Below are 13,749 nucleotides of genomic sequence, written 5' to 3' on the forward strand. Positions count from 1 at the left end.
CCTTCCTTACTCCTCTTTGGACCAATACAATTTTATTTATTTCCAAATAGTGTTCATGATGTTGTAACATTTCTGTAGTCATCATTTCTACAATACTGATATTTCTTCAAAAAATTTCATTCTCTTTCAATATTTTTGTAGTTGCTGTTAATTTTTTCTTTTAATTTTAATTATATTTATTCTGTGTGTACATGTATGTGTATGTGTATTTGTGCATTTGAGGTGTGCTTGTGCATTTGTGTATGTACAAGCACCAGAACACACATAGGGGTCTAAGAACAACTTGCAAGAAGTGGTTCTCTTTTTCTATCATGTAGGTTCTGAGAATCTAGCTCAGGTCCTCAGGCTTGGGTGGGGTGGCAAGCTCTTTGCCCATGAGACATCTCAGCCACTCTGTCTCTCACTAGCTTTGGCTGCCCCAATATTCCCAGCAACCTTCTGTTTCAGTCTCCCAAGTGTTGTCATTATAGGGGTGTGCCACCACTGTGGACCCTGAGGTGGATGAGAGATTGCTCCCCAATCTTAACCATCATCAGATTTACTGCTTTCTATTTAATAGATGTTATTTTTCTGTCGGCTTAGTGGCCACACCTGAAGCCCCAAGGCTGGGCAGTCATCACTTCGGCGGCTCAGATCGCAGCCTAGCAGGATCTGGTTCAGCTGGCTTGGTTGTAGTTTTAATTAAGTCCCTATCATTCTATTTACCAATAGACTTGGGAGTCAGATGTTGGGGTAGAAACCTGCTAGATTAGAGAAGCTGCGAAGCAACCAGCTGATCTTCCTTTTTGGCTGGAGACCAGCAAGAGAAGCATCTCTCCACTCTTCCCAAACCAAAAGGACGGCAAATCTCTAAGTTCCTTTCTGTTCCTTCCTGTGCTCCTCTCTTTCCATATTCCTGAGTCCTCTGTACTCTATATGGCTAATTCTTGTCAACTAGTCACTGGCTTTGCCCCAGTCCAAGGTTAATTTTATTAACACAGTCTTGGGGTTTCACAATATGATCAAATATCCCATAACAAATAGGTTCTCAATGGAAATTTCCTCACTATAGTATATCAGCTAAAATACAAATTTCATGTAGTTTCTCATTTAGTCCTCACAGTAATCCTACGAAGTAGGGAATATAATCTCTATCTCACAGATAAAGGATTTGCATTGACTGAAAACAAAACAAAACAACAACAAAGCCTATAGAACAAAACCCAAAAGTGGCCATTAGGCTAAGATGGCCCTAGCTATGGAGCCCAACTGAGCAGTACTCAGAAACTAAAACTTAACTAATCAAAATCAGAACTGGGGGTCTGAAGAGATGGGTCAGTGGTTAAGAGCACTGATGTAGTGACATTTCAATTATATATTTTTTTCCATTGCTGCAGGAATCATCAGTTTATTATAAAAGGAGGCACGGAAATTATTTACATGATGAAGAGCTCAGAACTTCGGCGGAATGGGCAGCTTCACGTGACACCATTTCAACAGCGATCAGTCCACGTACTTCCAATTGTATTTTGATAAATAAAGTTTGCCTGAAGTGAGAGAATAAAGCAGCCACACTGGTCAGCCTTATAGACCAGGCTGCAATAACACATTTTTAATCCCAATAGACACACTAGTTTTCCATAGAAACCGGGTGGTGCATGCCTTTAATCTCAGTCATAGAGAGGATTATAAAACAGGAGGAAAAGCTCTCAACACACAGTTGCATTCTGAGATTCCTGGAGGCAGGATCACCATTTCAGACTGAGGTCAAGGTAAGAGCCAGTGGTTGGCTGCTTTGCTTCTCGGATCTTCAGGTTGAACCTCAATTTCAGTCCCTGAGCTTTTGTTAATCGTGCATCACACTGGCTTCCAGAGGACCTGGGCTCAGGTCCAAGCACTCACATCATGGCTCACAACCATCTCTAACTCTGGGTCTAGAGATCCAGTGCCCTCTTCTGCCCTCTCCAGACACTACATGCGCATGATACATGTAAATATGTGTAGGCACTCATACACATCAATGCATCCTTTAAGTTTAAATTGGTTTTATGGTTTTATATGAATGTTTTGCCTGCATGTGTGTGCACTACTTGCATGATTGGTACCAGTGGAGGTCAGAGGAGGATATTGGATATCCTGGAACTGGAATTATAGGTAGTTGTGAGCCATGATATGGGTTCTGGGAGCCAAGTGTGGGTCATCTAGAAAAGCAGCCAGAGCAAATTCTGAACCATCTCTCTAGCTCTAATAAATAGTGATGTGGGATGCCCTTCTGTATGCTGTAAATATTTTTTATTACCATTGGTTAATAAAGAAAATGCTTTGCAAATATAGCTGGGCGGGAAATCCAAACAGATACAGGGAGATAGAAGACAGCGTAGGAGGAAACTGCCAGAGAAGCAAGATGTGAGGTAACAAGCCATGAGCCTCATGGTAAAAATATAGGCTATTAGAAATGGGTTAGTTTAAAAGTAAGAGCTAATTAGTAATAAGCCTGAGCCATCAGCCAAACTTATAATTAATAGAAGCCTCTTAGTGTTTATTCAGGAACTGGCAGGCAGAAGAGAAACTTCCAGTTAAAAAATAAAACTTTAAGGAACATAAAACGTGCCAAACCTTCCTCTGGGACTTTAAAGAATCAAGTACATGTTCTTAGTTTTCTTCGTAGAACATGTGATATAAGTTTTCCCCTCATGGTTCCTAAGTAGAACCCAAAATGTTGGAACTCCTGGACTCAAAATAGCTCTACTAGTTAATGTTTCAATAGCATGGGTGTGTGTGTAGTTTTATTGGCTTAATTGTTTAGTTAACAACTGAACTGCATTAAAGTCACATCAAGAACACTTGACTGAACTTAAATTCTATGAAGAATAAGAATGAATTCTTGGGACTTTTTTCTAAGTATTACATTTTATATCAAGGACTCAAAGGTTTAAAAACTAATGATTTTTTCTAACTATTCACTTTCATAAACTCCTTGTCCCATGACGGAGGGCATGTAGAAATCTCCACGGTATCAGTAGTTCTTTCAAAGACAATAGATGAGATAGTTGAACATCCATAATAGTCATTTAAGTTTGTACACACCGGGATAGAGATACAGCTCCATAGTAGAATTTTTTTCATTAGATTTATGAGACCCTGAGTTTGATCTTCAGATATAGCAATAAAGGAAGCAAGGGAGTGAGCAGGACAAGGCAGGATAGGATGCAATGTCACACAGCTTTATCCCATCCCTCAGGAGGCAGAGGCAGGGACTCTCTGAGTTTGAGACCAGCAGGTCTACATGCCTCTCAAAAAACACATAGTGGCACATGACTTTAATCCCAGCACTCAGGAGGCAGAGACAGACTGATCTCTGTGAGTCTGAGGCCAGCAGAGCAAGTTCCAGGGCAGCCGGCACTACACAGAGAAACCTTATTTCCAAAAACAAAACAAAATAAACAAGACCGATATAAAAAATAGACCTAAGGTATATCATTTTTGTTCTCAGTATGATGCTTTCAGTGTGACATTTTTATTTGTTGTTTGTTTAAAAAGCCTAAATTCAGGGGAACATGACCACATGATTCAGGGGAAATGTACACATTTAATCTTAGGACTCAGGAGGCAGAGGCAGGTGAATTTCTGAGTTTAAGGCCAGATTGATCTACATAGGGAGTTCCAGGACTGCCAGGGATGCATAGAAAGACCTATCTCATAACCAACAGAAGCCTAAATTCATTATAGAAAACCTAATGTTAAAGATAAGGATATAAAGTGGGGGTCAATGTGGCCCAAGGCTGGTAACTTGGGACAAATTTTGCCAAGTTGAAAACTAGAAATTTTAACAAATAGTAATGACATTTGGTGTGTCCATGTATGTGAATAAAATTGTGGTAATAGAATGTAGGTATATAGGGAACCATGGCCTCTGCTCTATTTGCCGCCATAAACTGACAAAACATTAAATATGAACAAAAGTACAAAGATTGCATACATAGAAGCAATCACATAGTGTATTTGTTCATGACCCCTAAAAGATTCAGGAGTGTCTGATGTTTTGACATTACTATATGACATTGTCATCTTCAAATGTATTGGGACACATTCATAGTTATCCTGTGGCCTATGGGCACATGTTGGTCATGCATGATAGATATTGATATACTTCAGGTCTATAGGTGTGTTGAAACTTTTGTTTATCATTCTAGGAATTGAACCCAGGGTTCATGTGAATGTGCTAAGCACATAGTAAACTATATCCCCAGTTCCCTTCATGTCTAAAGGAAAAGGAAATTGGGAATTATGGAAAATATTAAAGTGGCTATAAGCAGTTTTTGTAGAAAGTCACTAAGTTTGGAAAACATGCAAAGTTTGGAAGACAGACTCACAGAACACACATTAGTTTGTGAATGATTCTCTAAGGGACAGTGGTATGTGACACAAGCCTATCCAGCTGTGTTGACAGACTTCAGCCTTGTTTCTGCAATGTGAGTTTAATTTTCTCTGGTTAATGCAGTGATATTTTGGTTACAATTTAACAAATAAAGCTTGCCTGAAGATCAGAGTGCAGAGCCACGGCCCCAGAGGCCAGGTTAATGATATTTTCAGTAGAAAGGCTTCGGCTTTGTGTTTCTCTTGGCTGCTCTGGTCAGCTGGAAAGGTAACTTTGTAAAAAGTTTCTCCCAGCACTGAGAGGGAAGAAAAGCAAAAGAAGGTCAGAAGGTCAAACTGTTGTCTTCTAAAATAGAGCCTGAAAACTACTGTTTTGTAGGATGCGGAGTAGCGTCCATCCTGAACTCTCTACAGCTTATAAATCGTGTGACACTTACCATCACTGCAGAATGTTAAAGAGCTTTCAAAGCAAATGCAATTCAATACATTCTTTACACGGCGCTACATCAGGTAATAGCTGTTTCCAAGCTTGTGCTGGGAAAGAATGAAGACACTTTCCTGACAGCCTCTTTTTTCTTGCTTAACTTCGAGGAACTCATATATTTTCATAAGCTTTGGAAACATTGTCCAGATAATTGCTTAATTCATTTAACAAATATGAAAATTAATCATGGTCTTTGTTTTCTTTGACATTAAAATATAATAATGATACATTTCATTCAGATACAAAGGCTTTAAAAAGATAGGGTGCAAGTTTTCAAGGTCCAAATCAGGAGCAGAAGGAGAGAGAGCACGAGCAAGGAACTCAGGACCGCGAGGGGTACACCCACACACTGAGACAATGGGGATGTTCTATCGGGAACTCACCAAGGCCAGCTGGTCTGGGTCTGAAAAAGCATGGGATAAAACCGGACTTGCTGAACATAGCGGACAATGAGGACTACTGAGAACTCAAGAACAATGGCAATGGGTTTTTGATCCTACTGCACGTACTGGCTTTGGGAGAGCCTAGGCAGTTTGTATGCTCACCTTACTAGACCTGGATGGAGGTGGGCGGTCCTTGGACTTCCCACAGGTCAGGGAACCCTGATTGCTCTTCGAGCTGATGAGGAAGGGGGACTTGATTGGGGGAGGGGGAGGGAAATGGGAGGCGGTGGCGGGGAGGAGGCAGAAATCCTTAATAAATAAATAAATTTAAAAAAAAATTTCAAATCTTAACCACCCAGTTTTCTTCTCTGGAGGCGACAATTATCATTACTTTCTTGTATGCTTCCCAAAGCATATTGTTTACATAGGTGTAAGAACATGTTAGCTGTGATTACTTCTCACCTTGCTTTAACCATATATCCTGAATACCTTTCCATATTGCTGGGGAAGAACTTTTCATCTACCCCATCATGTTCAGTATCTTAGGATCTTACTAATTAACATGACAGAAACAAAAGTGGGCATAGTGATACAGGTTTGTAATCCCAACACTTGGGAGTCGCAGGTAGGAAGCTATATAGCAGGTCTAAGGCCAGCCTGGGCTACAAGAGGCTCTGTTCCAAAAATGTAATAACTAACAAAATACATATAAAAAGAGGAGAAAAAAGTCAGTTTTTACACAAATTGAGCTAATTAATAAAAGAAACAGCTGTTTCATCAAATGGTTAAAAGCTTGTAGACCCAATTTATTAAAGAAAAGTGGGTGCATGATGCGAAAAAAGTATTAATGAGTAATACACATTGATTATTTAGAAAATACAAGTATGTATTCTTGAGAACAGATTATCAAGTGTGCTAGTGTTCCCCTATAGAGGTGTGCCTTTGCAGTTTCTGCAAGGTAACAATTCAAGGACCTATAATGGTCTCATCTCCTTTCCTCTATATTTCCACTGTGATGTTTTCAGACAAGAAAGCTCTAAGAAGTCCCTTCCCCTTTCATCTGGTGAATCTCACATATCTTCAGCCTAATTTCGTCTGTGTTAACTCCAGGCTTCTAAGTTTATCATCCCAACATCAACACTAAAGGGTGTATTCGCAGCTCAGGGACAGTCATTTTAATGGCCAAATTGTATATACTTTATGACGATTGCCTTGTTGGGGAAACAGATCACTGGGGAAATCAGGAATGTTAACCATACAGGGTTGCCTCCTTAAAGGAGGAAATGCCTGCTTTCCTCCTAGAAGGCTGAGAATGGATATTGTTAATGACCTGGTGACCTATGCTGTCTATAGAGCCAGACATTACCCAAAGCCCCCAGAATGTTTATCCCGTACTCTCCCTCCCTCATCTTTTATCTTTAGCTCTCAGTTAATAGAACCCATCCTGAGGGAAGATGCCATGTGTACTTTAAAACCTGTTCCTTGCATGCTATCTCAGAGAGCGCACTGAATACTAGGCCTTTAAGCTGTAGAACCTATCTTCATGGCAACGTACTATATAAAGGAGTTTCTTTGTAGTCACGCATTAAGCTTCATCGTGCACGGGATTGGAAATTGTTGCTTGGAAACTCTTTCCAAATTGTACTGTGTTTAAATATGCTTATATTACAATAGACTGCCTGGTGTCAAACTCACTAGAAGTTTGATCCAGTCTGACTAAGTCAAGCTGAACGAAGTTTTCCTCTCTTCATGCAGATTGTCTCTCTGCCAGCAGTAGAGCTTGCAGGGACCCCAGCATGACCTTAACTAATTTTCCTATAACAAATACTGCTCAGATGAATAACTGTAAGATTTGCTTTCCTTTAAATTGTGTATGTGTCTGTGTGTGGGTAGGTGCACATGAATGCAGTGCCACTGGAATCCAGAAGAGGGAACCGGATCCCCAGAGTAGGGTTCCAGATGGTTGTGAATGGGTAAGGGTGCTGGGAAACAAACTCAGGATCTGCAGCATCTTCAGTTTCAATGTTTCTCAGAGTGGAGCAGTATTTTTGATTTAATAATCACCAAATGCAGAGAATAACATTTTGCATAAACACATTATACAAAATGATAAAAATATGTTCAGGGCTCCCCTAGAATATCTATCCTGATTCAAGCCAAAATTCATTTGGCAATATTTTTTGAAGGTTAAACAGTTTTTTTTAAAAAAAATATATTCATTTATTTATTTACTATGTATACAATATTCTGTCTGTGTGTATGCCTGCAGACCAGAAGTGGGCACTAGTCCCCATTACAGATGGTTGTGAGCTACCATGTGGTTGCTGGGAATTGAACTCAGGACCTTTGGAAGAGCAGGCAATGCTCTTAACCTCTGAGTCATCTCTCTAGCCCCATAAACAGTTTTTTAAATCAATCATTCGAATGCAATAAAATCCAATAATATACCAATTTGATACTTGCATACTAAGGAATAAAGATATAAAAATATTGAGCTCTTATTTTCTGTAATTTTTTTCTCTTTGACATATTTTTTTTTAAAAAACAAACATACCATGTGTATAACAATCCAGTTTACATATTAAAAACCATTATATTGGAATGATCTGATACAGTTTTAAGTAGAAGAAAATGAAAAAAAAATTTCAGGTTCTAAAATCCTCCATCCCCCAAACAAACAAACAAAAATCTTTCTAAAATTAGTCAATGTACAAGAGTATCTGTGACTAGTCAAGTCTAATTTCTGTTGATGGAATTAAATGAAAACCCAACTTTCAAAACAAAGAAAATAATATATGTTAGATTCTCTTGGAATGCAAAGAAGTTTCTTGCTACTTCAATACCCCCAAAGTTTAATTTCTTCATTGTTTTTCAAATAATTTTTTTATACAGTGTTCTGTCTGCATGTTTGCCTTCACGCCAGAAGAAGGCATCAGATCTCATTGTAGATGGCTGTGAGCCACCATGTGGCTGCTGGAAATTTAACTCAGGACCTCTGGAAGAGCAGCCAGCGCTCTTTACTTCTTCTGAGCCATCCGTCTCTCACGTCCCTTAATCATGTTTTTATAACAGTAGAAAACTATATAGTAAAAACACTGGAGTTCATAGCAAACAATGGTCTTGACTCTGAGCCAAGGTGTCTGAGGCAGCACTGGTTGGTGTGGTGTGGTGGGAGGGGACTAGAAGAACAGAGTGCACCAGTGATTCAGAACCAAAGCTTTAGTGAAGCCATGCGACACGGGTGAGTGTTGCCAGAAACACCTCCGATTTGTTACTATGTGTTCTTTAATTTTTGTTCACTGGGTGTTCTGACATTTTTTACTATTGTAAATTTGGGGGAAACCCCACATTCAGTTAAACCCCATGAGGGTTCATGATCTACAGTTTAAGAAGATCCTGATCTAAAGTTTGTGATCTACAGTTTAAGAAGGTCCTGAGACAGAAAGCTTGATACAATTCAGTTACTTGATGTAGCCTAAGTAAGTTCGTATAAAGAAACAGCAAAATCTTGGACAGTGGGTGTGTAACCCAGTGGTATAGAGTTTGCCTAGCATCCATGTTGTAGGAACTACTTCAGCCAATAGCCTTTAAGATACCGGGCCTACTTGGGGCATGATCTCATGTACTATAAGTACGTGGGAGGGAGACACCCAGAAGACCACACCAAAGCAATAAAGCAAAAGACAAAATGAAAATGACCAAAGTCAAATAAAGTGGATTGCATTCCTTAGGAAAGCGGAGAGGCCACTAAGTGAGGTGTTCTGAATTGTTCTCGTCACATAAAAGATATGGGGACAGGGAACACTGCTGATTACTCAAATGATTTAAAACAAATTACTTAATCTCTCTAAAATTGGGTCAAGAACGCCTGTCCTGCCAATTCCAGTTGTCACATCTGTCAGAGTTCTTAATTGGAAGGCACAGAAACTATGTTTAAACTAAAAACTGAAAGTGGGTTTATTAAGGTTTATTAAACTGGGTATGTGGTGGTGCGAGTCTTTAACACCAGCACTTGGGAGAGGCAGGAGGATGGATACATCCAGCTTGGTCTACTTGAGTTACCAAAACAGACAGGGTTACGTAGAGAAACCCTATCTAAAGTGAAAAAAACAAACAAACAAACAAAACAAAACAAAAATCAGTCTTAAATCCTGGACATAGTTGCTGGAGTTGGCATTCTTGCTGAAATAGACCCCTGAAGTATTCCTTACGGCTTACATTCACATTTCGGGTGTGTGCATTGGGTTAGATTGGAGCTAGCAAGCAGTAAACTCAGATCCCGCTATTAAGGAAGACTGGCACAGCCAATGTAGTCACTCTCATTCCCTATAGGGGAGCTGGCCGGGGTAAGGCAAGGAATCTGTCAAACGTTTAAACGTTAGTTACCCAAACAAAACAAACCAAATTCCCACCACAAACAGTTCCGTTCTAAAAAGATACTTGTCACCCAGGGCTACGTAGTGATTTAGATTTACATCGCCCTAAAAGTGAGACCTTGTAAAACAGATCTTTTAAGGACACTCAATTAATTACACAGCCTACAGGTTTAAAAAAAAAAAAGAAAAGAAAAAGACCTCTGGTAGAAGAAAGCTTAAAGATACCACTTTGGGGCGAGAGAAAGGCTGTCCTCAAATCTCGCGAGACCCCCCCCCCCATCAGAGGCGCAGCGCCGGCCAATCACGAGGGGAGGTTTCCGCGCGGTGGCCGTTGCTAGGATACGCGGCGTCGCACAGGGCTTTGAGGCCTGGCGCCCAGGCCGTGCTTAGGTGAGCGGTGTGGCTCGCTCCGTCTCCTCGGGGAGAGGTTCGTGTTGCGGGGTTCCCCATTCGCACCGGGCAAGGTGAGCCATCTCAGCTTCGCACCTTCTCCCTGCGCGGGTTATCGTTCTCTGGAGACTTTGACGAGCTCCAAACAAAACAAATTCGAATCCGTGGGCTCTTGGCTGTTCTATGACTTGGGGTCGGAGGCTTGGCCTGGGACTTTCACCCTACGCGTGGACTATAGAGTGGACGCTCCAAAAAGGATACTGACCCTCGGGAAAATCACTGCTCTGAAGGTGGAGGCCGTCAGCGGTTACAGGGGGAAGGGACTTAGCAACTTTTTGCATACCCTAAGTCAGAATGATTGGTTTAGAGAGGATAATGATAGTAACGGTAAAGAAAAACTTCTGAACTGAACTCCACAACTCTGCAAAATAAGGACTCGTGGCCACTCCTTTGCTGAGTGGGATATTGAGGAAGGAATATTGTAATAAATGATCTTATTTATTTTTCATTTCCTCACATATTTTAATTATTTACTATTGTAGGTGTAAGTGCACGATGTGAGTGTGTGCTGGATGTCCGTGCTACATTGTACATGGGGGAGGGCCAGAGGGCAAGTTTGTAGAGTCAGTCTCTTCTTCCACCTTTATGAGGGTTCCAGGGACGGAACTCACGTTCCCAGACTTGCATGACAAGTGCTTTTACTCAGTGAGCCGTTTCAGTAGCCCTAATCCCATAGTTCTAAATACAATTTTAAAGTTAAATTTGAATAAAATCACAACCAACTTAGCCTTGTAAGAGTGTCTGGGAATGGCAGTTGGCAAGAAAAAAAAATCATCATGAATTAAGTATTTGAAGGAAGGGTATAATGAGCTACTAGTGTTCAGGTGTATAAGACCTCAAAGAAAAATTGAATTATGTTTTTGTTTCCAAACAGTGGTTAAAGTGAACAATGGCCAGTAACCACAAATCTTCAGCACCTCGCCCTATTTCTCGGGGTGGAATAGGGCTAACAGGAAGGCCTCCTTCTGGAGTAAGACCCCCGTCTGGGACTGTTCGGGTGGCAACTGCAGTAAGTTGGGAATCTGTGCAATAACAGATTTTACTTTGTTGTTCCTTAATTCTGTAGACTATATTAATTGTATGAAAAATGTTAAAATATGTAAAAATACAATGTGGAAGAATAAGACCATTATCAAGGAATTACGTTTAGTGATACCCATAAACATATTTTAAAGCTATAACAGTTTACTTTTTGTTGTGCTGAGATCAAACACAGGTCCTTGTACTTATTAGGCAAGGGTAAAGTAAAACCATTATAGTTAAAATTGTACAGTACTTCAGAATCAGAAACAAATGAGATAAAATAGACTAAAACCAGAATCAAGCATTTGTAAGAATTTTATTAGTAATGTGACTTTTCAAATTAGTCAAAAAATACATAGAATATTCTTGAGGCCTTGCTCCAAACCTAATAAATTACTTCTTAAAGCAATTTTTATCCCTTGATTCATTTATAAGACTTATAAAGAGTATATAAACTTGATATTTTAAAGAGTTTATATAACTGGCAGAGGAAAATACACATAATTATTTAATATAAACTTAATAAACTCTGAGGGCTTTCTAATAATGATAGAAAAACCAAGTACTTGAAAATAATTTTAATTTTTATATTTGAATTTACAAAAATTAAAAATACCATAAAAATGAAAAAAACCAACAAACTGGTAATTCTTTGTATAGATCATTCATAACTTTAAAAAAATTGAGACAGAGTCTTTCTAATATATTTTGGACTAGCCTTGAATTGAGAATCTTCATGCCCCAGTTTCCTTAGGGCTGGCTAGGATCACAGACCGTGCAGCCACACGCGTCAGTACTCAGAATCTTGTTTGTCTGTTTGTTTTTAGAGGCAGGGTTTCTCTGTGGATAGCCGTGACTGTTCTGTTGAACTTGTTCTGTAGATCAGACTGGTAATGAACCCACAGTTATTCACTTTACTAATTTGTATGCGTTTGTTCTGTGTTAAAGTTATAATAAAATCATGTTCAAGTAGAATTCTGTGAGGCCTTTTTTTTTTGATACTGGGGAAGAATAGCATTAAAAAATTGGGCTCGAAACCTTTCAGAATGATAAAAAGAACAAAAGGCATAATAGTAATGAATAGTATGAGTAAAAATATATTTTGAGCCAGGTGGTGGTGGTGCAGACCTTTAATCCCAGCACTCAGGAGGCAGAAGTAGGCTGATCTCTATGAGTTCGAGGCCAGCCTGGTGTATAAAAGCTAGTTCCAGGACAGCTAGGGCTGTTGTTACACAGAGAAACCCTGTCTTGAAAAACCAAAAAAAAAAAAAAAGTGTATATATATATATATATATATATATATATAGTCTCAGAAAATGAGAAATATTTTTAGTAACTATTAAAATAGTGGTATGAGTCAATGTAGCCAGTAAGAGAACCACCATATTTGAGAAAGTACAAAATTTAAAAACTGATCATTCTAAGAAAAATTATAACTACAGATATTATTACATTTTCATTATTATAATAATAAAAATTTGGAACAAATTGGATGACATTATAAACATTTTTGAAGGTTTATTTTTAATTGTGTACATGTGCATTTGTGTCTGTGGGCATGCATGAAAGTGTAGTCACCAGTGGAGGCCAGAAGAAGGTGTAAGTTTCTTCCAGCTATAGTTACAGGTAGTTGTGAGCCTCGGGATATAGTGTTTGGAAATGAATTGGCAGTTTTCTCAAAGAGCATCAATTGTTCTTAACCACTGAACCGTCTTTCCAGTCCCATAAGCAAATCTTAAGTAAACTATATCTGCTATTAAAAATATGTCTGGCTATTATTAAAATTATTTTTAATTATAGAACTGCCTAGGATCGGAATAACTGGAGAACCACCAATAAGCAGGCTTCCCGTGCATGCTTAGATATTGCCAGGGCATAAATGGTGATGAATGACGATTATACTTGAGAAAACTTTGCTTTGTAATACATGATTTAAAAAGCAATGTAATATTAATTTAGCATAGTCATATACATTTACATGTTGCTAGAAATGAAATGGTGGGCTAGGAATAGTGACATGCCTGTAATCTCAGCACTCTGGAGGCTGAAGCAGAACCATGAATTCAAAACCAGACTGGCTACATAGTTCCAAGTCAGCCTGGGGTAATAGCAAGATCCTATCCAGGCCAGGCTGGGACAACAGCAATAGGGGGTCTCAAAAAACAACAGCAAACCCTTTTTCTGTGATACAGTATTTTCTGTTCTTCCTACATTGGTCTTGAGTAGCAGAAAGTATGTAGTGTTGGTGTTCAGGCTCTACTTGTAGAGAAGCTGTAATTCTGAGTCTTGTGTTTTTAGGACAGCACTTTTTTTTTAGGCAATAAATAATAGTCAGGTTTTCTTAAATGTTTATGGTTTTTCTAGAGTTTCAGATTATATCATTATAACCTAAAATGGAGATAATTTTTCTGAAGTCTTATAAATGTTTTTTTCTCTTGTTCTAGTAATAATTGATTCTTTTGATGATTGTTGATTAAATACTTAAAAAAGTTATCTGACATTATTGACCAGCTCCTATTTGTCATGCACTTTATTTGTGTGATGTCTATGATTTTGAAATGAGTGATATTCATTGTAAAATAAACTGGCAGATTTTTTGAGAGCTTTTTTCTATTCAAGGCAATTATCAGCTGTTTGGTATGTATCTTATAAGACTTTCCTGTGCATTTACAGACAC

General features: G+C 38.9%; 1 protein-coding gene across 3 annotated transcripts in view; it reads left to right on the forward strand.

The window, feature by feature from the left end:
* The first annotated feature begins 9,909 nt into the window (after positions 1-9,909).
* Positions 9,910-13,749, forward strand: part of Ift74 (intraflagellar transport 74) — a 79,478-nt gene continuing 75,638 nt past the window's right edge. For 2 of the 3 annotated variants that reach the window (XM_075945913.1, XM_075945914.1), the window contains exons 1-2: positions 9,910-10,063; positions 10,924-11,058. In XM_075945913.1, coding sequence (XP_075802028.1) covers positions 10,939-11,058 — 120 coding nt within the window. In that variant the 5' untranslated portion in view covers positions 9,910-10,063; positions 10,924-10,938. The remainder of the gene's footprint in view (positions 10,064-10,923; positions 11,059-13,749) is intronic. The other variant, XM_075945915.1, reaches the window with a different exon arrangement.

This window comes from Microtus pennsylvanicus, chromosome 13 (assembly GCF_037038515.1).
Source record: "Microtus pennsylvanicus isolate mMicPen1 chromosome 13, mMicPen1.hap1, whole genome shotgun sequence".
NCBI classification, from domain to species: domain Eukaryota; kingdom Metazoa; phylum Chordata; class Mammalia; order Rodentia; family Cricetidae; genus Microtus; species Microtus pennsylvanicus.